Here is a 21,038-nt window from a genome sequence, read left to right as displayed (position 1 = left end):
CCTGGCGGTTCCTACGTAGCACGCTGCCATCAGCACATCACGGCCAGCTAGATCAGGATCTCCAAGTCCAGGAGCGGTTCAAGACCCTCCAGGGGGCCAGGATATAGCTCCTCCTGGAGCTATATAGCACATATATGTATAGTATGTATAGCACAGCACCTCCCTGGCAAGCACAAGGTCCTGAGTTTGATTCCCGGTACCAAAAACAAACAAAAAAACCCCTCCAGGCGATTCCATTGTGCGGCTGGAGCCTGAGAGCTACCATGAAGCCAGAACAGCGCAGGACTAGGTGTATTCACAGGGGGTCCGGGAGGAAGGGGGAAGCCAGGCTGGAGTTTCTCTTGGGCTGTGTGACCTGGGCTTCGCCACTTGGCCTTTCTGTTCCCGGTTACTTCACGGGCGCATGGAGATGGTTCGGCCCCCACTGCATGGGGTGGTTGCACTGTATCACGGGCTCTGCCCAGAGCTGCTATAACTGCAGGTGCACACTTTCCACCCTGCAAACATGGCTTCACGCTCACGCTGCCAGGTTGGCAGCTGCCCTTCGGAGGAGGAGGGAAAGGAGGTTGAGGAGCACAGCTCTGGGGGCACTGGGCCACCAGGTAGGCTTCTCGGCCCATGCGCAGCACCCCTCCTGCCGGAGCCAGTCAGCCGGCTCTGGGTTTGTTTTCATGAACCTCAAACTTCCTCCCCACCCTAGAGAAGGAACAATTTCTACGCTTATTTAAAGACTTCCCTGATCTTAAAAATAGGCATTCCTCAGAACACAGCCCTGTGGGGGAAGGGAGGCCCGGGCAGGTGGCCCCTGAGTCCCTAAGAGCAGAGCAGAGCTCCGCCGAGGGGCTCGTTCTGTCCCCTAGTGTGCACTGTGGGAGCCGGTGGTCTGCTAGGCACAGGGGTCACGGCGTGAGCGGGACCTGCCCAGCCTGCGCTCCAGGGGGCTCAGGGGTGACACAACTCCCCAGGACTGTAGGGGTGGTGAGCGAGTAGTGGGGAGGCCTGGCCAGCCCGCCTGAGCTGGGATGCTTGAGAGGGGCCAGAAGGAAGGAGGAAGGAAGGAAGGAAGGAAGGAAGGAAGGAAGGAAGGAAGGAAGGAAGGAAGGGAGGGGAAGTGAAGTGAAGGAAGGAAAGAGAAGATAGATGGCAGGGGCATCATGGAGAACCTGCATGTGCAAAGGCCCTGTGGCTGGAGGAGCCTGGCTACCGTGAAGCCTGAATGGCTGGAGACAGCATGGCCAGAGTAGGGAGAGGTAGGAGATGAGGCCAGATCAGCAGAGCCCCAGCGTGCAGAACAGAGGCAGCCTCCGGAAGGTGTCTGGTTCTTCATTTTTTAAGAACAACGGGAATCCAAGGAAGAGTTTTAAAAACAGGAATATGTCGAGGTCCCCAAACCCAGGTTTAGGGCTTCAGCAGGAAGCTCCCGGGGCCCCCACATATATGTGTACTCATGGCAGGGTGAGGATTATTGCAGCTGAAGGATACAGATAAAATTTAGTGAAAGAGAAGAGACATATGGGATGAGGCCATAGGAAGCAGGGAGCAAGCTTCCAGAGCTCTCCAGGGTCTGCTTGGTCCCTCCTGCAGCGAGCAGTGATGTGTGAAGTGTTGGTGACAGGGAGGCCCCCAGGGGGCTCATCACCCACAGGTTCTATTGGGGGCTGTCACGTACGCTGGCTGTCCAAAGGAGGCAGGAGTCCGGCACGAACAACGCTGTTTATACCGACGGTCTGGGTGGGGAAGTGTCCTTACCAGGGACAGCTGTCTATGCCGGTGCCTACAGGTCCCCGGGCTCCTGCATGGCCGCGCAGGGCTCTGCAGCGTGACCCTGCATGGTGTGTTGGGTGACAGGCTTTGAGCTTGTTTCTGACTTGGGGCTAGTATAGCAAGATCCAGCAAGTAGAAGCACACATGTGTGTGACTCTTGTCAGGTCAAACGATAAAGACTTTTTTTTTTAATAAGGACATTTTAGATTTTGGTAGAAGCTGGTTTAAGGTCGATCCCTACTTGTACTTCTACACCTGGCATGTCAGACACACTCAGACATGTTTTCATCTGGGTGTGGTAGAACACGCCCCTAACATCAGCACTCAGAAGGCTGAGGCAGAAGGATCACCTAGAGTTTGAGGCCAACCTGGGCTACATAGTAAGTTCAAAGCCAGCCTGAACTACATAGGGAGTTCTTGTCTCAAAAAACAAACAAGAAAAACTTTTTTCAAGCCACAGAAGAAGCTGAATATGGTAGTACGCATGTATAGTCCCAGCTACTGGGGAGGCCAAGGCAGGAAGATCAGGATTGCTTGAGTGCAGGATTTCAGGGGAAGCCCACATATATGTGTGTGTGTGCGCGCGTGTGTGTAAGTACGTGAGCCTGCCTCATGGTCCTCCCATAGAGGGGACACTCTGTTACCCTGTCCTCCTGTGGTCTGTACGAGTGTCTACCTCCCTTGCCTACCACCTGCCATTGGTTTGTGACCCGATATGACTTAGGCCAGTGCTCTCCCCAAGCTGTATCCCACACCATCTGCGGCGTGCAGTCTCTGGACGCACCTCTCCCAGGGTCCAGGTGGGATACGCGGCCCTTGAGGATGGAGGGGAGAGCTCGAGGCGTTCCGCCCGCCCTACACGAGCTGGCCTCAGCCTCGGCCCACGGTTGGGAGGCCACCTGCAATCACACATGGAAAGAAGGTGAGCAGTGTGCTTGTGTGACACAATAATCGTAACAGAAGCATCGGTCACAGTAGCTGCTGCTGCTCTTGTGTCTTGCTAGAGTTTGGTGGTGAGGGTGGTGGTTAAGAAGCAAATCAAGTCCCCCAAAATAGCTCTGGAAGGGAACAGGGAAATAGGGACTGGAGGGGCACCGGGCCCTGGGAATTGGCAGTTGGCTGAATTTCTAAGCCTTTGTCTGCGATTGTCGGGTGGCCGAGATAGGGACTCCCCCAACCCGCGGATGCCGGCTTGGAGCCTGTAAAAATAGCCATTCAGGGGAATCTCTTTCCCCACCCCTTGTAGGCCTGCTTTTGTCGCATGAGCAGCAGCTAGCCATTTGTGTAACACCTGTCACGTTTACTTGGAGGGCCAGCAGCAGTTCTGTTCATTTGTTTGTTAAATTCTTACTGGGCCCCTCCCTGTGGCTGAGGGAGGAAGGTCTGTGTGAGCCCCACCACCTTCAGCACAGAACGCGGACAATATGGAGGAGTGATGGCACCGTGTATGTGCCGAGGGAGACCCAGCGGGGGGCAGGTAAGGAAGGCGATGTCTAGGCCAAAGCCAGCAGAGGTGCACAGGATAGAGATTTTTGTCTCAAAAATATAAAAAAGGGCCAGGCGTGGTGGCACACGCCTGTAATCCCAGCACTCGGGAGGCTGAGGCGGGAGGATAGTTGTGAATTTGAGACCAGCCTGGGCTACCAAGTGAGCTCAAGGCCAGCCTGAACTGCACAGCGAGACCCTGTCTCAAAAAGATAAATAAATAAACAAATAAATAAAATATTAAAAAGGGCTAGGATGTAGCATAATAGTAGAGAGCTTACCTGGCATCTACAAGGCCCTGGGTTCAATCCCCAGCAAAAGGGAAGATAAGAAGAAACATGTAGGCCTAAGCCCTGGAGGATATATAGCGTGAGAGGCAGAGGGTGCTCTAGACCATGGGGTCCCGAGTGAGAGAGTGTGGTACACTCTGGAACCACGGGGCGTTGGGTATCACTAGTGAGGCAGAGGCAGGGAGGACCAGGAAGAAGGAGGCCCAGGAGGAGACTGGCGCCTGGGAAGCAAGAGTTCCGAAGCATCCTGCGACCGTGGGCAGGGCAGGCGGAGCCAGCACGGCCTGGAGAGGAGGATGCACACGGCGCCATGCCCTAGCGGGACGTGGAGGGAGTGGGGAGCGATGCCAGTGTGGGTCACAGCAAGCTGACGGGCTGGTGGATCTCAGGCACCGGGAGCAGACTTGGACGTGAATGTGGGCAGCACTGAATACGGGCGGGGGTGCACGGCTACTTCCAGCACGGCAGGAGGCTGGCAGGGCCACGGGTTCAAACCCAGCCTGGTCAACCTGGCAACTGAGCAGGACCCTGTCCCAAAATGAAAAAGGACGGGGGCCTTAGCCCAGTGTGAAGGCCCTGGGTTTACTCCCAGCACCCCCAGAGGAGGTGGGGGGATCCCCAGACTGAGGACAAGGTCAGGGTCGGGGTCCCAAGAGGGACTGGGAGGCGAGACCAAAGCTGCAGGAGTCAGTGTGTCAGGGGGTGCTCTGGCCACACAGGCCCTACTCAAGGTGCTGGGCTTTGGGACCAGAAGGTGAGCTCTGAGAGCCTCAGGCTGAGGCGGGAGCAGCAAGGCAGGAATTCACGCAGGGGCCATAGAGTCCCCCTCAGCGACTCTACTGGAGTAGCTGCAAGTGACAGAATAACAGAGGCGCAGAAGACTTGTCATCACTCAGTTCATGGGACTGAGAAGTCCGGGGTCACAGTGCCAGGTTGTGGCAGCTGAGCAGAAAAATGCAGTACCTTGGGCGGAAGGTGTAAGAGAGGAGGGGAGGGGGGAGAGGGGAGGGGAAGCAGACTTCGACACTGAAGGGGTGGTGGAGCCAGCCCGAGGGGGCTGCTGCAGGCTGGCGTGGAGGGGCTGGGTGACCCCCAGTCGTCTTCCCACCAGAGGAGGGCGGCAGCCAGGGCCCCACTGCTTCCGGACCCCTCTCTGGAGCTTTGCTGCTGCTGGCGTGACAGAGTGTTGACTTAAAACCAGAATTATTTTCTGCTCTGCTGGGTGCCACAAATATTTTCATCCCAAATTACTAAAAGTTGCTTCTTTTACTGGTCACACGGTTTCAGAAAGAAAAACTTTCCTCTCCTGTAAAGTAGAAATGTGGTTTTTGCAAAGAAACCCAGACTGCCACCGTGCTGAGAAAGGGCTCAGGCGTTTCCGGGGGAAACCGTGGCCTGGGTGGGGGGCCAGGGTCCAGTGTCCTTGGCAGACAGGAATGCAGGGGCTTCTGGGGGTCAGATGTCACATGTGACTTGGTATTCAGGCCCTGCCCTATTGGAGCTTCAATGCCAGCAAGGAAAAGTAATACTGGGCACAAAGCCATTTCTATTCTTTTTTTCTCTTGGTACTGGGAATCGAACTCGTGACCTCATGTTTGCCATGCAGGTACTGTGCCACTGAGCTATATCCCTGGCCCTGAGCCATTTCTAATTGGAAATTGCAGCGAGAGCTTTGGAAGAGTAAAGAAGGTGGAATAAGCTGGGTATATAATCTCAGCTCTTGGGAGGCTGAAGCAGCAGGATTGCCGTGAGTTGGAGGCCAGCCTGGGCTGCATTTTGAGTTCAAAACCAGCCTAAACTACATAGCAGGCTGTGAGCGGGAGAGGCCAAGCTCCTCGGGGCTGTGTATGTCACAACGAGGTCCTGGCCTTTGGAGGACAAAAGTACGGACTGGACGGTGGCCGAGAAGGAAATAATTGTGGCGGTGAGGAGAGGGACAGAGACAGGCCAGGACCCTGGCAGGAGGACGGAAGTAGAATTCAGGTGTTATCAGGTTATGTGAGGGTCATAAGCACCCTTGGGCTGCTCAGCATCTGGGGGACTCTCAAATCTGGGGCTTCCAAGGTACCCAGATGGTGTGGAGACCAGGCAGGGAGGTGACCTGGAGCCCAGATTCCTAGGTGACCCACTTGGGAGCACCAGCCCTGCACATGCCTCCCTCAGCCTGCCCTGCAGGGACTTCCCCTGGTGCTTACTCAAAGCGGTTAGGGGCATGGGAGGCTTCTGAGACAGAGAGTGTTCTCTGATCAACTATGGAGCTTGGAAGACTTCAGAAAGAACAGGGGGATCAGAGCCAGTAACCTCTTTGAGCCATAGCCTTCTCTGAGCTTGTAAAAGCCACCCTGAGAGACATCTGAGCTTAGCTAGGCACAGGGGTGCATGCCTATGGTCCCAGCTTCTCAGGAGGCAGAGGCAGGAGGGTTGCAAGTTCAAGCCAGCCTGGGCAACTTGGTGAGACTCTGTCTCACCTCAAACTAACAACAACAAAACGGTCTGAGGATGCAGTATGGTGTGAGGCCCTGGGTTCAATCCCTACTACCTACCAAGCAAAAAAAAATTAAATCTGAGCTTGCACCAAAGGTGAAGATTTTCTTAAATTTTACTTTGAAAAATGTAAAAGAATAAAACACTATCAAATACTTACGAAATTATCAACCTGAATTGGCAGCTGTTAACATTTTGTCATATTTTTATAAAATCTTTTGGTAATTTAAAGAGATATTTTTCAGATATTACAGATACTGTTCAAGTACACTTACTACATTTTTACTCCTACTCCTACACCCCTGAGGGAATGACTATCATCAATTTCACTGTCATGAATTTGGTATTTTCTGTGTTTTTTGTTTTTATTTTGAGGTTTTTATTGTTTGTTTTGGTTATACTGGGGATTGAACCCAGGGCCCTGACACTGAGCTACATCCTTGCTCTTTTAAAAGTTTTGACACCCGTCTCACTAGGTTGCTAAGTTCCCCAGGCCGGGCTTGAACCTGCAGTCCTCCTGCCTCAGCCTCCCAGCCAGCCAGGATCACAGGTGTGTGTGCCACCGCGCCCAGCTCACTGCATTCTTTTGTGTGTATCTAGGGGTAATCTGCTTGGAGCTCACTGAGCTTTGCACCTACATGTTATGTTTTCCCATAAAATTCAGGCAGTTTTCAGCCATTTTTAAAATTTTTTTTCCTTAATCTCCTGGTCATCTCCTTCCAATTCTATAGGCACTTATATGTGCATCACTTGTTATTGTTGCTGAGGCTCTGGTTGTTTGTTTTATGTATTTGTTTTGGTTGGGTTTTTTGAGACAGGGTCTTGCTGTATAGCTGAGGGTAGCCTTGAACTCTAGCCAGTCCTCCTCCTCCTTCAGTCTCCCAACTGCCGGGATTACAGGTATGTACACCACACCCAGCTGTTCAGTTTTTTCTTACAGCCATTTTTTTCTCCACTTGATATTTCCTATTGCTCTGTCTTTAAGTGCACTGATCTTTTCTTCTGCAGTATCTTATCAGCTGTTAAGCCTATCAAGTGACTTTTCATTTCACACATGCATTTTTTAGCTCTAGAGAAACCATTTACATCTTTGAGTTTCCATTTCTCTGTTTCTCATTAAGTACGCGTTTTCCTTAAAATCTTAATAAATTTGTAACAACTATTTTCAAATCTTTGTTGGCCCGTTCCGTTACCTGGGCCCACTGTGTCTTTTGCTGACTGATGATGGGTCACTTTTTTTGCATCTGTGTCTGTCTAGTAATTTTTATTGCATGCTGGACAATATGAATTCTATGTTGTTGAAGCTACGTTACTTACCTTCCTAAGGGCTTTGAGTGTTCTTCCAACAGACAGTTAATGTACTTGGGGATCAGCTTGATCATTTCAGGGGTCTTTAAAGCCTTGTTGGGGTGAGTCTAAGGTAGCCCTTACTGTGGGACTAGATCAGGTCTATTTCCTGTGATCCTCTTGCCACAGCCTCCCGGAGTGCTGGGATTACAGCGTGAACCACCGCGCTCATCTTAGGCACGTTCTAGGTCTCCACCTAAGGCATGCGCTTCAGGAATTTCTACTGAATGCTTGGGGTGTTCACTGAAACATCCCTACTCTGGCTGTTGGAAACTCACATTTGTTCCAAGCCAGCTTTGGGTAATCTCTGACAGTTGCTTAGTTTGTAAGATCTCAAGAGGTGTCTTGTTTTCTGAAGATTTTATGTTGCCCTCCTCATAGAATTTGCTTCATGCGGGTGAAGTCTCCGAGTCGGTCAAGCCCACGGGTTTGGAGATCCCTCTGCAGGGTCTCCTTGCTCTGCTACGCAGCCGCGCATGCCCCGAGGGCGGAGCCTCAGCCCTGTTCCGCTGTACAGCCCACGGAGTTCCTCCAGGCAGGGTCAAGGGTACCTGGGGGCTCGACCCCAGTGATTTCTCTTCTCTCTGGAATCTCTGTAAATTTCCTTTTTTCTCCAGTTTTATAGTTGTTTATAGCAGGAGGGGTCACCTAGTATGAGTTACTTAATCATGGCCAGAAGCAGAAATCTTATTCTTGTATATATTTGCACTGTGTATTTATTTATTTATTTATTTTTTTGGTTTTTCTCCGGTACTGGGAACCGAACTCACGACCTTGCGCTTGCCAGGCAGGCACTTTGCCACTGAGCTAAATCCCCAGCCCCTGTACTATGGTTTTATACATTCTAAAAGCAATATATAATATTTTCTTTAAAAAATATTTTCCATATACTTAAAACATTACTTACATAGTTCATAATATTCTTCCACATCTTCCTTTTCTACTTAACAGACTCCCCTAACCCAAGTACTGGGGATGGGAGCCGGGGCTTTTGCACTGATCTATAGCTCCAGCCTTTTCCTTTAAAAAAAAAAAAATTCGGAGCCAGGGTCTCACCTACGTAGTCCAGGCTGATCTTGAACACTCTGTAGTCCAGGCTGGCCTCGAGCTCATGTCAAACCTCCTGCCTCAGCCGACCTGAGATTACAGACGTTCAGGCACCATCATACCCGGCCTCTGTCCTCCTTTATTTTCTGTTTTGGGATAGGGTCTTGCTAGGTTGCCTGGACTAGGCTCCCAACTTGTGCTCCTCTTGCGTCAGCCTCTCAGGAGTCCGAGGGTTACAGGTATGTGGCACCACACCAACTACACGGAGATCTACCCACATTGCAGTGTGAATTCAGTAACTTCCATGGTTGAGTGTTTCAGGGTGTCTGCTAAGGGCAAGGGGCTGTCCTCGCAGGTGTGCTGCTGTTGCCCAAGACAGAGGCAGCCCCCCTCTTGTGGGAGGAGGCAGATAGTAAGCACACAGGTAATGTCTGATAGCAAAAGTGCAGTAAGAAAATGCAGCAAGGAGGGGTGGGTGGGGGCTGGGGATTTAGCTCAGCAACAAAGCACCTGCCTGGCAAGCGCAGGTTTTTGGTTTGGTTTCCGGTTCTTGGGGAAAAACCAAAAAAAAAAAAAAAAAAAGGAGGGGTGGGTGACAGGGGGACCGGGCACAGTCTTTCAGTAGAGGAGAGGTTGAACAGATCTGCCTTGAGCAAGCCGGTGGGGTTGGCGGGGGCGGGTAGCAGGTAGGCTCCTAGGTCGGGGAGAGTTCCGGGGCAGAGAGCGAGTGTAGAGAAAGCCTGCGTGAGGGTTTTGGGCAAGGGTGTGGTGCACTCTCGTGCGTGTTTTTAAACCTTCTCTGTAGTGCGCAGGGGGAACAGGTATGGGGAGGCGGCGGGCGCCACTGCAGGAATCTGGGCAGGAGACGGCAAGAAAGATCCGCTTAGACCAGAAACGCAAGTGATCCTGTTAAGGGTGTAAAGGCAGAGCCAGCAGAACTCACAGCTGGGCAGTGTGGGCCAAAGCAGTAACCAAGACTGATGCTCACGCCCCTGGCCTGAGGAAGAGAACCAGCAAAAAGCCTTGAACTGATGCAGACGTGGTTTGTGTGTTAGCTGTTGAGGCTGGCATTCAGGTGAGAGATGGGCTGCAGTTTGTGTCGTCAGTGTAGAGATGGTTTTTAAAATTCAGAGTGCCCAGCAAAATCTTCTAGGGTCTTAGGATAGAGAAGAGAGGTGGTCAGAACTGAAACCCTGGGAATTCCAACACTTAAATGTGAGGTCTTCCTCTTAAGAGATCCACAAAAGACTGGCAGGAAGCAACCACCAGGGAAGGAGGAAAACCAGGAAAGAGAAGGAAGCATTTGAGGAAAGGAATGATCTCTATTTAATGCTGAGGGTTTTTTTATTCAATGCTATTGAGTGGGTGCATATGCTATACAGCAAGGTAGTTCAGTTTTTTCACTGCTGTCTAATATTCCACCACATGAATAGAGAAGATTCCTTCTTCTATCTCCTTCCATTTTGGTTAATGAATATTTGCAGCAAGTATTCTAGAACCTATCACCAATTGGAGCCCATGTGGACGAGTCTGTCTTTTACATTATGTCTGGGGAGAGAATCAAGAAATCATTAAGAAAAAGACACACAACTTAAGCTTGACAAGCTAATACCAGGCTGCTTCTGAAAATGCTGCTGCTGGTGTCTGTCTCTGACTTCAGGGCTTAAGAGATGCCATTAACACTGTCACCAGCACTGACTAGTGTAGACCTTAGGGTTCTTCCCAGCCTTGGGCGTGACTGTGAGTGTGGCTTCAGCCTGCGTCTTCCTAAGTGCTGGTGAGGTTGAGTACTTGGGCCCTTTAGGTTTTCTTTGACCTGGCCTGTTAATAGCCATTGCCCAGCTTTCTGTAGAATTTTTCTTTTCTTTTTTATTTATAAGATGTCTTAGTATATTCTAGACTTTAAATCTGGCTTTATTAAGTATACTGCAGATACTCTCAGTCTGTGGGGTATCTTTGACCTTGGAGGAGGCTGGGGCATGTGCACACATACATGCATGTCATGTAAAAGCTTTTAGTTTGTTTGTTTGTTTGTTTTGTTTTTCTTCTGGTATCGGTAATCAAACTCACGACCTTGCGCTTGCCAGGCGGGCGCTGTGCCACTGAGCTACATCCCCAGCCCCAAAGCTTTTAGTTTGGATGCAGATCTACTTCATGTTTTCTAATTTAATCTTTCCGTATCATGAAGATACATGCTTGTATTTGTTCTAAGACTTGCAATATTTTTTAGACATATACATGACACTGTCACGATATCTGAAATTGATTGTGTGTGTGATGTGAGGTAGGGACCAGGTTTATTTTTCTTGTATGGGAAAACCCAGATGGTCTAACTTCTCCAGCCTGTTCCCACGGATGGAAACTGCCACTACCTCACCTTGGGTTCCCAGAAGGACATAGATGTTTGAACGCCCTTTTTCTGTTCCACTGGTCACGTCACCTAAACTTAGATCCATATATGTAGGTTCTATTACTTAATAAATATTGGGTATCTGGTAAAGTGAGCACAGGTGAGGGCAAAACGATTCACTTTCACTTTGAAGTTATCTCTCTTTAAACAACAGCATGTATAGTTAAAGTAGCACTGGCTAAGCCAGGTATGGTGGTTCATGCCTGCAATCCCAGCACTCTGGGAGGCTGAGGCAGGAGAATCACAACTTCAAGATCAGTCTGGGCAATGAGACTTAGAGAGACTCAGTCTCAAAATTAAAAAGAGAAAGGAGTGGAGATGTCACACACACACACACACACACACACACACACACAGCTTGCTAAATTTAGAAGAAACTCCACTTGCCACTCAGCTGTCCAGGACCCATCTGTGGCTGTGGCGTGAAGTGGGGAGGGTCCCGTGACTTTCCTGCGACGCTCTGGGTACTTTTACTTGTGGCCCTTCCTCCCCTCCCGCTTCTCAGTCTCACACCAGCCCTCGGGGTGTGACGCCCCTGAAGCCTGGGGCTGCTTCCGGTAGTTGCTCTCGGGCCTGCAGTGGGTCTCCTGCAACTTGGCTGCGGTTCTGATTTCGTTGGTTACAGCCAGCCAGACCGCAGGGACAGGGCTGGCGGGGCCTGGGGTTTCCTGTTCCTCACCAGCTCTGAGACCCTGGAATCTAAAAATAAACACCCTAGAAACCACCGTGACCTCCCGGCCTCTGTGCCTGGGCTGCTCTGAGGGCCCTGGGGCCCGGCCTGGGCCCTGTCCTTGTCGCAGTCACAGCGGCGGGGGCCCAGCCTCACGCCCCTGGCCCTGTCCCCTTTCAGGCTGTTACCCGCAGGGCCAAGGCGGCCCGGGCAGAGAGGATGAGCCGGTTCCTGCGGCACTTCACCGTGGTCGGGGACGACTACCACTCCTGGAACATCAACTACAAGAAGTGGGAGAACGAGGAGGATGAGGAGGACGGGGAGGAGGAGCAGCAGCCACGGCCCGCGCCAGCCCAGGGCGAGGAGGGCAGGGACGCCGAGGCTGCGTCCGTCCCCGCGCCCCGACCGCCCCCCGACTTCAGCGCCAAGCTGAGGAAGCTCTTCAGCTCCCACCGCTTCCAGGTAGGACAGGCCAGAGCCCGCCTCCGCGAGTCCCCGGGCGGCACGGCGGCCCCGTCCCTGCCCTGCCGCTGTTCACCCCACAGTGGGTAGAAGCTCTGCCGGGGCCCGCAGCCAAGCAGCCCTGCGGGCCGCTCAGGCCCCCACCGCCATCAGCGGAAAGTAAATCAGAGCCTCCGTGGGCAGGGAGGAACCGCGTGGGGTCTGCCCACCACGGGCTGGGAACTCAGGCCTGAAAAGGGGCAAAGCAATGACACAGGCTCCGGCGCACGGACTGTCACAGTTAACGCTCAGTGACATTGCTGCAGAGTGCCGGAGCAGGCAAAGCCATGGGGGAAGCGGGCTGGTGGTGGCCATGGGCCGGGGCTGGGCCTGGAGGTGACGTGTGACCCTTGATGGACACAGCCTTCCCGTCCGGGGCGGTGAATGTTCTGGAACTAGAGAGTGGTGACGGTCATGTGACCTTGTGAAGGTACTTAAGGCCGCTGACTTTAAAATGGTGACAAGGAAAAAAAGATGGTCACTATGCTCGTTTTTATGTAATGCAAGTTTACAGCTGCCACACACAGAGAAAATTAAAGGGTGACCGTTGGAGGCAGAGAAATACATTTTGGCCGTTCACCAGACTCTCAGTCCCTGCTGTGAGCAAGGCCACGGGTCCCCTGCCTCAGGCGGCTCATGACTTGGGGACCTCAGTCTCCTCTCTGTGGAGTGACGCCGTGGACACCTGTCAGCTCGGAGTGTCACCGCCCTGCAGGGAGGCTGTGGGGAGAAACGGGAGGGGACGTGGGGGCTTCAAAGAAGTGCAGAGAGACCCAAGTTTGGCGGGGCCGGGGTTCCCCCTGACATTTTGAAGCACGTTCTCATTGTGGAGGACAAAGGTAGACACACACACACACACACACACACACACATGCGCGGACACTGCCCTGGGCAAGCGGGCGCCTGGCGCACAGGGAGGCGTTTCGGGGTCAGGGCTGTGGGCCTCCTCCCAAGGCTCAAGTCCCTTAGGGAGGAGAGAAGTGAAAGAGGCAGCCCCTGTCCTTCCCCTCCCCTACTTTGTTCTGGGGTAAAATAGAGAAATTATTTTGGTTGCTTTTTTCTTGCTCTCGTGTGGTTTAAAGAAAGGAAGCCAACACTCAGAGCTCCCTGTGGCCCCGCCTGTCCCTCTATGGCAGTGACAGGAAAGGAAACGTGGTATTAACTTGTTGGGGTTGAAATCCCAAACCCTCAATTTCAGGAGCAGAAGGAAGGAGGCAGCTTCCTTGCAGCTGCAAGGGGAGCCCTGGGCCGCCCCTCCAGATGCCTGCACCCCCCAGTGGCCACTCAGCCTGCCGGGGGCTGGGGCCAGCACCAAGGCCGAGGCCCTGAGAGACAGTCCCACTGGGAAAAAGACTGAGTGTCGTGACATGACATGAATAATTCATTCTCTCACGAGACAGTTACCGCGTACGCACCTACTGCATACACACCTACCGCGTACAGGAAGCCTGTCCTTGCCCTCACTGAGGAGGATCTGAGTCGGCAGAGCAACAGGAATCGCAGGGGTTATCACCTAGATGGATACTGGGTGCAAATAGAAGTCCTCTGCGCAGGGGGCGGGGAGGGTGTCTGCAAGCTCAGTGGGTCAGGGACCTGCTACACACTGGGGATTGGAGCAGGTGGCCTGTCACCTAACACCCGAAGACTGAGTGAGTCCTGTGGGTGGCTCTTAACACCTGTGATCTCCAGTTTTTGGTTTTGTTTTTTGGGGGGGTTGTTGGGATGGACCCCAGGGCCTGGCCCAAGCTCAGCAAGTACCCCGCAGCAGCGCTCCGGCCCCGGCCTGTGGATGCAGCAGGCACTTTCCAGACAGAGGGGCCGGGTTTCCAGGGCCCGGCAGGGAAGGGGCTGCTGCCTTGGAGGCTCAGAGAAGGGCCCCTGGCTCTGCAGTGAGCAGAGAGATCGCTCAGGAGGAGGAGGCAGCCTCGGTGGCACTGGGCTGCCGTGGGGGGCGTGGTCAGGTTGGTGGGGCCCCGGTGGAAGCGAGGAAGCTGACTGCAGTAGGGGCTGGGGTGTAGACGATTTGTTCTCTGATGGGAGAAACTGTACAAGGAGATCTGGGAGGATTGCCACTTCAAGCCCAGTGGGGCGATGTAGGGGCTTAGCATAAAAAATTTAAAAAGGGCAGGAGATGTAGCTTGGTACAAAGATACTGCGTTAATTCCCAGTTCCATCCAAAAAACAAAACAGTCCTGGAATCCCGGCCTTGGGCTGTTTGAAGTGGCCAGGGTGACGTGATAGTCAGTGCTGTCACTTCCCACACAGGATGGCACAGATGAACGAGAAGCAAAAGGGACAGGACCGAGGGGGCCTGTGGCTCTGCCCTGCCCTGCACCCAGCCTGCCAGGCGCCGTGGGGCAGGCCCTGTTTAATGGAGGCTCACAGCCCTGAAAGGTGCCGGGTGCGGGCTGAGGGGGCCTGGATGGCCGCCCTGCAGGGAAGGGTTGGGGGTTATCGGCCGCTCCGACTCCCCGCACGTTTCTGCCCTGTGATGCGGCTCCGTGGCTCTCCCCAGACAGTGCTGCCCAGTGAGTGGAGATTCGGGCTTCGGGGCTGGGATCTAAGCACCACAGAATTATTCACTCTCAAGCGATTAGTTTTATGTGAATCGCACCTGAATTTACAAAAACAGGAGCAAAGACTCAAGACCACTAAACTATCCTGGGGGACATTCACTGTTACCTAGTTCCAGAACATTCCCATCACGCCCAAAAGAGATGCTGCCCCCCCATCCTCCTGCACCCCTGGGAACCATCCGCCTGCATCTTCTCGTGTTGGTGCCCCTGTTCTGGGCATTTGTGCCTTTTACATCTGGCCCTTTGCACTCCCCGTGATGTTTGCAGGGCTCTTACCAGCATCACCCCACCCCCCCACCGCACAGCAGAACGCATCCGTGCACCGTGCCTTGTTATGCTTAAAAAATGGAGACACTCTTAACCTCTCTGCCCCTCGCTTTTAGACTGCGTGAGCTTCAGATCCCTTGGGCTCTAAAATAAAACCAAGAATTTTAAAAAAAGACAAAACCCACCAGCACCGGAGGCCTGAATCTTTATTAAGCACTGCATTGGGATGTGTGGAAACTGTATTACAGTGTAATTTGCCATGTCATGAAACCACATCATCAGATGCTTTACTGAAATCATTAACTCCGGGTTACCGGGACCCAAAAGCTTCACAGTCCATTCTCGTGTAGGCCTCAGCTTGTTTAATTTCAGCCTGGATCTCCCAGTTCAACAGCAGATTCATTTCCAAAGGTCAAAATCCACTGACCTGGCCAGGCGTGGTGGCGCATGCCTCAAATCCCAGCACCCTGGGAGGCTGAGGTAGGAGGACCACAGATTCTAGTCTAGCCCAGGGAGCTCAGGGATTAAGCAAAACTCTTATCTCAAAAAAGAAAAGAAAAAAGTAGCTCAGTGTGAAGGCCCTGAGTTCAAGCCTGTCAACCCCTCCCCCAGTAGAAAGCCCACTGATCTGAGAGGCAAGGCCTGGGACTGAGCGATGCCTGGAACCTGGGGAAGAGAGGGCTCCTGCGTGGTCCTGTGGGGCTCCCCTCTCCCTCCACTGCCTGATGCTGTCACCTCCAACTCTGCCATCAGCCTTTACCAGTCACCCCATCTCCGTCTCCTGAACATCCCCGCTGCCACGGTGAGACCGCAGCTCATCCTCTCGTCCCCGCCTGCCCTCATCCGCCAGCCCGTGCCAAACCCCCGAGACTCTGCCCCTCTCAGTGCTTCCCAGGCCGCCGCCTTCCGTCGCCCAGGGAGCAGAGCGGGGGCAAGCCCTTCACGTTCAGGGTGGTGCTGCCTGCTGGGTGCAGTGACATTACTGTCACCCAGTCACCCGAAGAGCAGCTGGTCCCGGGAGGCCCCTGCCAGCACTCGGAGCCCCAGGGCAGGGATGTGTTGAGTGACTGACTGAACATCGGTTCTGTGTATGCCGAGGTTCCAGCAATCCCGAGAAGTAGAAGAACACAAACTTTCTTAACATTATCATTTATTCTTTCCACCTGGGAAGTGGCATTTGGTTTGAGACACTCTTTATAAGACACAGTGAATGAAGAAGGCAAAGACCAAGGGTAGCCAGGGGGCTGGAAAGGGGCCGTAGGCAGGCTCTGGGGGGACGGGCGGGTCCCGCCCTGAGATTTCCAGCCCCATGTGGGTCTCACGGTTTCCCGCTGCTCCCCGTGTCCGCAGGTCATCATCATCTGCCTGGTGGTTCTGGATGCCCTGCTGGTGCTGGCCGAGCTCATCCTGGACCTGAAGATCATCGAGCAGGACAAGAACAAGTACGCGGCCAAGGTAGTGTCACCGTCACTGCAGCTCCTCTGCACTTCAGGGCAGCGTGGAGCGGGGAGGGCGGGGTGTTTGGGGTCATTTGCTTCCTGTCTTCTGATGTCTGTGCGGTCCCTTCTCGGGAGCCATGGGTGGCACCACCGCATGAGTTACCGACCGTGCTGGGCTCCAGTGTCACCCAACGGGCATGGACACGGGACAGGCTGGACCTCAGAAGCGTCTTCCCGTGTGCTTTTGGGAAAAAAAGGAACTCTGTGCACGTGCCTGTTTTCAAGTGGTAAAAAGTGCAAAAGAAAACATCAAACCCCGACTCACCCGCCCAGGCAGCCCAAGTCAGGGGGACGGATGAGTAGCTCCCCTCTCTCCGTGTCCCTTAGTAGAATTTGTGATGCTGCCTTTTCTCCCCAAGTCCGTATCATGAAAGATGGCAAATACACCTTTCTCCGTATTAGCTTTGGTGCCGTACATCCCCACAGAGATCCAGGTGTCTGTCACCCGCATTGTGACTTCACCCCTAAACACGTCAGCACGTCTAAGAATAGGCCGCTCCCCAGAACCAGCCTGGCGCTGTGAGTCCTACATCAGCAACGGCACTGCCATCTCTCACACCACGTGGACCTGCAGTCCCTCACTCGCCCGGGAATCTTCTGAGATGCTCCTGTTTCTTTCTCTCCACCCTCTTTCCCCCTCACGACCTGACTTCGTAAACAGTCCCCCCAGCCACCCTGTAGGATGCCTTGCATTCTCCATTAGCCTGTGCCAGTCCGGACAAGGGGCCCTCTGGCTTGTTTTCTTCTCCCGGAAGTGAACACCGGAAGTGAGGTCAGAGGCTCCATCGGCAAGGCCTGTGCCTTGGGCTCTGTTCTTCAGATGCACCCGAGGGGGGACATCATGCCAGGGCCCCCCTTAGGGACAGTCAGGTCCGATGTAGGTGGCAAATGCTGGTGTGCTCCACTGTCCAGCGCACTTGTCCCTCCGTGGGTATACACAGTCTTCCCTGTGACACTTCATGCCATGCGGATTTCCTCCCAGTGGGCATCCAGGGCAGTCCCTGCCTGAGTCAGTGAATTCACTGGGGCTGTGGAGTGGTTTTCTGATTCTGTCTTTCCCTCCACCTTGAGTAGCTGCTCTTTCCCCGCTGCGTGCCCGCCTCGCTGTGGGCTTGTGGGGGTTTTGTTCATGGTGTGTAGGTCATTCTTTTTGATGTTCGAGTCGCGCACTCTGGGCCCTGAGCCTCTTCAGTCTTGTCCTTTTGGCCTGAGCTTTTAGGCACAAGCAGTCCTAGCTCACTACATACATTTCCTGCCTCACCTTGGAAACCGCTTCCTTAGTGAGGACCGAGGTTTACTCAGCAGGCCCTGGGGTCCTGCTCGCTTAGCGTCTACCCTGTTGGCCGTGCACAGCCCTTACTCAAGTAAGTGTGTGTATGCAGGCGCCATCGTTCACACGACAGACAGGCGCCTTCTCGTGGACAGGGACACTGTCCCACCGACGGTACAAAAAGGCCCTGGTTTGCGAACGGCGCTTATATAAGGCAGCTTGCCCGTTGCTGGGGTGAAACATCCTACATCCACAACTCAGAGGAGGACGCGTTGGTTTTGGCTCGTGGTGTTGGGAAGAGTCAGCCGTGGTTGATCGGCTCCAAAGCAGAGCCAGCGTGGTAGAAGGGCCGGGAGGAAAGGTGCTCATCCCGTCGGCAGCCAGGAAGCAGAGAGAGAAGAACCAGGGACAAGGGAGAGAAAGGGTGGGGACAAGGATGCACGCTTTAGGTCACAACCCCAGCGACCACCTCCAGCAGCACTCAGCTACTGAACTTCATGGAGTTCACGGATGAACGGGGCGCCCCATGATCCGATCACCATCCCCACACATTAGACTTTGGGGGGCCCGGTAGATCTAAACCCTAACGGTGCTGCATTAAGTATCCTACAACACAGCGGTGTGCGTTAGTTGCCCTTCAAGGGGCAGGGACCTGGCTTGTGGTGCTCGCAGCTGTGTTTCCGGCATGGAGAACAGGGTCCGGCTCTGGAGCTCGGCATCTGTCTCGCCGAGGAAGTTGCCGCTGGCACGCGGGGAGGGGAACGTGAGGCCAGGCTGTGCGGCCTAACCCCGGCCAGTGGCCAGAGGCGCCGTCCCCTGACTGGCTGCTTTCTCCTTCAGGTGTTCCACTGCATGAGCATCGCCATCCTGGCCTTCTTTATGGTGGAGATTTTCTTGAAGATATTTGTCTTCCGCCTGGAGTTCTTTCACCACAAGTTTGAAATCCTGGACACGGTGGTCGTGGTGGTCTCGTTCGTCCTCGACATTGTCCTCCTCTTCCAGGAGCACGAGTTTGAGGCTCTTGGCCTGTTGATCCTGCTCCGGCTATGGCGGGTGGCCCGGATCATCAATGGTACGTGAGTCTCTTGGGCTTCGGGTGGACCAGGCATGGTGCCAGGGCCAGACACCGGCATCCGGGTTCACACACATAGTCTCCACCATGGCCGCCACCACCACCTCCCAGGAGTCTAAAGAAAAGGGAGGTGGTGACGTTTGGTGACCAACTGCTGCCTCTGAGAACTACCGAACTTTCTCCTTCAGGCCTTATTTTTATGATTCTCAAAAGGTATTTCGAAAGGTTAGACTAATCCCCAAGGAGTCTCCTGAGGTTTTTTCTCAGAGCATCTTTTTTTCCCCCCTCGGTGTTAGAGGCTGAACCCAGGACCTTTGTGCTGAACTACACCCCCATTCTTTCATTTATACTGAGAGTCTCACTAAGTTGCCCAGGCTGGGCTCAAACTTCAATCCTCCTGCCTCAGCCTCTGAGAGCGCTTGAAAATCTGGCATGTGCCCCATGCTAAGTGATTATCTTTTTTTATTTGGTGTTTCCCAGAGGATTCCACTAAACCCAGGCCACCAGGGAAGGGATACCCACAGGAGGGACCCAGGAAGCTGGGCGACCGCACACCATACTCCCTCAGAGAACGTCATGGCACATGCTAGCATGAGGCAGCCACGGTTTTCTAAATTGATCATCCTCTTTCTTGGGTTTTTTTTTTGTCTTTTTGAGGCAGGGTCTTGCTATGCAGTTCAGGTTGGCCTTGAGCTCACTTTGTAGGTCAGGCTGGTCTCAAACTTGTGACGATCCTCCTGCCTCAGCCTCCCAAGTGCTGGGATTACAGGCATGCGTCACCACGCCCGGCTAAATTGACCATCTTGGTCCTTTTGGGGGTGAAATAATGCCTATAAACAGGCCCTAGTCTCTGGCTCTGTCAAAGGCGTGTGGAAAATGGTATTTCAGGGGAAACCCTTTCATCATACAGCGTGGGCCCAGGGCCTCCTGTTCAGTGGCCCTGCACTCCTGTAGATGTGACATGGCCATGGTGACGGCCAGATGTTCGTGTACACCATCTGCCTCAGAGCGACGGGCCTGGCAGTGTGACTGATCTCTGCAGCACCCCGCAGGCTCAGGGCTCCCCAGATGAGGGGTCCCCCAAGACAAGTGGCCTTGTGGGAGGGAGCTGCTGCCCTTGGGGGCCTAGTCCTGACCACGAAGGCTGTGAGGAGCCTTGCTTTGGGCTGTGCCAGGGAGAAGGGAGGTTTCGGTCCCTGCGGGGGAGGCTCGTGCCAAGCGGGAGACAGCCACCGGCCTGGTGCTCACATGGCATCTGTGCTCCGGCCCCTGCCCTGGCGGGCTGTGTGACAGAGCCTGACGGTCCTCGTGACCCTGTGAGGATTTCTCAGGCCGGGGGCCGAAGGCACCTGTTGGGTAGCTGGGGGCTGCGCAGAGCGGAGAGGAGACACCGGGCCCCCGGCCTCTGGCAGCACTTGGGGGCGACACGTCTGTCACGGCCCTTCCTAACGCTGTTTGTGATAAGAACACACTGTACATCTTCGTGCCCAAGTGGTTATGGTAGAAAGCAGTATCTCTGACGCCCTCGATGACCTTCCAGGGATAATTATTTCGGTGAAGACCCGTTCCGAACGGCAACTCTTGAGGCTGAAACAGATGAATATTCAGCTGGCTGCCAAGATCCAGCACCTCGAGTTCAGCTGCACTGAGAAGGTAGGACCCCGGCACATCGGGGCACCGGCACATGGGGTCGCAGGGCCCTGCAGCGCCTCGGCCCGGCGCCCCTTCCCTGGCCTGACGGGTCCTTGTCCTTTCACACATGCTTCACACCGCAGCCAGCCCACTTGCCAGAGCCGTGCCCGCTGCCCCAGCTAGGCCAGATGCGCCTCCCCTGGGCACCTCGTGTCCCCATCGGCACTGCGCTCAGGGGTCCCTGGCTGACAGCAGCAGTCTCCCCAGCGCCTGAGGTCTGCGGGACAGCGGCTCCCATCCGGGTGTCCCTGTGCCTGGCGCTCCCCGGTGACCGTCACCTCCCTGCTGAGGTTCAGGCCCATTCCCGTATTCGCTTTCCAACAGGAGCAAGAGATCGAAAGACTCAACAAGCTGCTGCGGCAGCACGGCCTCCTGGGCGAGGTGAACTAGCGTGGCAGCCCTGCGGGAGAAGAGCAGCGGCGGGCGCGGTGGGGGCCGGCCTCGCGGCGGCTGGGCCTTCCCCTGGCCCTGAGAATCGCAGCAGCTATTTTCCCGCCCGGGACACTTAGCCCTCGGTGAAAGCCAGCACACTTGGACAGTGGCCAGCTGTATATAAACTTTCATCGCCCCGCACGCAGTTCTCCAGCACACGTCCGCGGCGCCCGCACCCTCTCCTAGAGCACCGGGCAGGCGAGGCGAGCAGCCGGCCGCTCCACGCCGGCCC

At 54.3% G+C, this 21,038-nt stretch overlaps 2 protein-coding genes across 7 annotated transcripts in view; one reads left to right on the top strand and one right to left on the bottom strand.

The window, feature by feature from the left end:
• The window catches only part of Hvcn1 (hydrogen voltage gated channel 1), a 34,265-nt gene extending 13,233 nt beyond the window's left edge, over nucleotides 1-21,032 (top strand). For 4 of the 5 annotated variants that reach the window (XM_013503673.1, XM_013503672.1, XM_013503674.1 and 1 more), the window contains 5 exons: nucleotides 11,678-11,959; nucleotides 16,192-16,296; nucleotides 18,451-18,682; nucleotides 20,223-20,335; nucleotides 20,699-21,032. In XM_013503673.1, coding sequence (XP_013359127.1) covers nucleotides 11,678-11,959; nucleotides 16,192-16,296; nucleotides 18,451-18,682; nucleotides 20,223-20,335; nucleotides 20,699-20,764 — 798 coding nt within the window. In that variant the 3' untranslated portion in view covers nucleotides 20,765-21,032. Of the gene's footprint in view, nucleotides 1-3,080; nucleotides 3,242-11,677; nucleotides 11,960-16,191; nucleotides 16,297-18,450; nucleotides 18,683-20,222; nucleotides 20,336-20,698 lie in introns of those variants that run through there. The other variant, XM_005403163.2, reaches the window with a different exon arrangement.
• The window catches only part of Tctn1 (tectonic family member 1), a 29,052-nt gene continuing 24,449 nt past the window's right edge, over nucleotides 16,436-21,038 (bottom strand). Inside the window, exon 15 of one of the 2 annotated variants that reach the window (XR_001230982.1) lies at nucleotides 16,436-16,521. The gene's annotated coding sequence lies outside the window, so the exon portion shown is untranslated. Of the gene's footprint in view, nucleotides 16,555-21,038 lie in introns of both variants that reach the window. The other variant, XR_001230980.1, reaches the window with a different exon arrangement.

The sequence above is a fragment of the Chinchilla lanigera genome, unplaced genomic scaffold (assembly GCF_000276665.1).
Source record: "Chinchilla lanigera isolate Chin_1 unplaced genomic scaffold, ChiLan1.0 scaffold00081, whole genome shotgun sequence".
Taxonomy (NCBI): domain Eukaryota; kingdom Metazoa; phylum Chordata; class Mammalia; order Rodentia; family Chinchillidae; genus Chinchilla; species Chinchilla lanigera.
Note: the sequence above shows the minus strand (reverse complement) of the source record. Positions and strands in the feature narration are given on the sequence as shown.